Source organism: Pygoscelis adeliae, unplaced genomic scaffold (assembly GCF_000699105.1).
Source record: "Pygoscelis adeliae isolate BGI_AS28 unplaced genomic scaffold, ASM69910v1 Scaffold1584, whole genome shotgun sequence".
NCBI lineage: Eukaryota > Metazoa > Chordata > Aves > Sphenisciformes > Spheniscidae > Pygoscelis > Pygoscelis adeliae.
Genome location: NW_008824708.1, coordinates 62 through 1,633, shown reverse-complemented (window position 1 = coordinate 1,633; position 1,572 = coordinate 62). Strand labels below are relative to the sequence as shown.

Genomic DNA, 1,572 nt, shown 5'->3' with positions numbered 1-1,572 from the left:
GGCCACCCGCCTGAAAGCAGCCCCCCCCCCGACCCGGCAGGCCAGGAATAGGACGGCGGCTTCCCGGGCCCCCCCCCGGTGCTAAACTTGGATGCAGGCTGCCAGCAATACAGCCGGCCATATTAAATGTACCCTGGACTTGGCCCGGGCCCAGAGCCCGTGGCCTCCGGAGCCTTGGGCAGCCGGCCATGAGGATTACGGGCGGTGAGGTGCCTGCAGGGGCTCTGGCGGCAGAGCCACACGGGTCTGGGGTGCCACATGGGTGACAGCCTCCCGTCCCGGGGAAGGGGGAGGTCCCCCTTTAGGGACCGACCCCAATTCCTGCCCGATACCTTGAGCTTTTTGCCCTTGTAAGGATTCTTCACGTGCTCTTCGGCGTCCATAATGAGCTCCGTGAGGGTCCGAAACTTCCTCACCTGCGGGGGAACGAAGGGCCACAAACATGAACAGGCTGCACGCGGGGGACAGGGCAGATCCCAGCCACGCTCGGCACGGCATAGACCCCCAGGGTTTCGTAACGCCACCGCGCAAACGACCCGTCCCAGCGCCTCCAAAGGGTTCGCAACGCTGACAGCAGCGGGATGGTGTTGGCACTAGGGGCCAAGGACTCGGGGCGCTGAACTCGAGCAATTCAAACAGCGCTGGGAGATCACTGGGACGCTCGGTCCCTCTCGCGGAGACCCCTCCGAGCCCCGCGCGGCTGTCGGTTACCTCATTGGAAATCTCCATCCACTTCATCTTGCACATCTCCCCCGAGAAGTCCTTGAAAGCCACTTTCTCCCAATCCAGGTGGGACTCGGTGGTTTTGAACTTGCTCCCGTCGTTGGAGGGCAGGTTATTCTTCATGCACTCCAGCAGAGTCAGCATGTCCTCCTGAGACCAGCGGTCTGAGCAGCAAAGAAACAGGTTTAGCAGCAGCGGCAGGCAGGCAGCCTTCCTGGCAGGACACGGGGACTACAGCTCCCGGCGTGCAGCTCCGGACCGCGCGCCGGGACACGTAATCTCCACATGCTGCCTCTCGAGATTAAAGATCAAAGGGACACGGCTGTTTCCATCACCCCGGAGCAACTTTCTACGGGCCAAAACAATCCGGGCAAAGCTAGAAAATCCACTCGGTGCAAACCAGAGAGACTCGCTCATCCCAGTACGCCATCAGATAAGGCGATGGCTCTGCCTCGCAGGAGCAGAGGGCTATTTCCTACGCACAGGAGCGAAGTCCTGTGGAGCGAGACGGGAGCGACACGCTCTCCAGCCAAGGAGAAAACAGGGAAGCCCCCTTTCTAAGTGGAAAAAGATGTGTCCGGAGCAATGGGAAACCCCCCCGGCGCTGCTTTGCCTTCAACTCGGAGAGCCTTGCCATCACCTGGGACCTAGCTCCATGTTGACCTCTGCCAAGGTCAAAGCTCAGGGACCACAAAGCAGGGGGTGGCAGAGCCCAGCACAGCCCCCCTGTATCGCAGTGGGGTCCCTGACGGCGCAGGGGTGGTGGTTATGCCACCCCAACATCCCCCGAGCTGCCTGGAGGAGCGTCCCCAGCTCCCATACGGACAAGCTGCCAGGATGGTGGGATGG

At 61.8% G+C, this 1,572-nt stretch overlaps 1 protein-coding gene across 1 annotated transcript in view; it reads right to left on the bottom strand.

Moving 5' to 3' along the window:
- LOC103916218 (nucleolar transcription factor 1-like) overlaps window positions 1–937 on the bottom strand; it is a gene marked incomplete at both ends in the record, with an annotated part of 6,318 nt that extends 5,381 nt beyond the window's left edge. Inside the window, 2 exons of the mRNA XM_009323178.1 lie at window positions 333–416; window positions 712–937. Of these exons, the coding sequence (XP_009321453.1) occupies window positions 333–416; window positions 712–937 (310 nt within the window). The remainder of the gene's footprint in view (window positions 1–332; window positions 417–711) is intronic.
- Window positions 938–1,572: the final 635 nt, after the last annotated feature.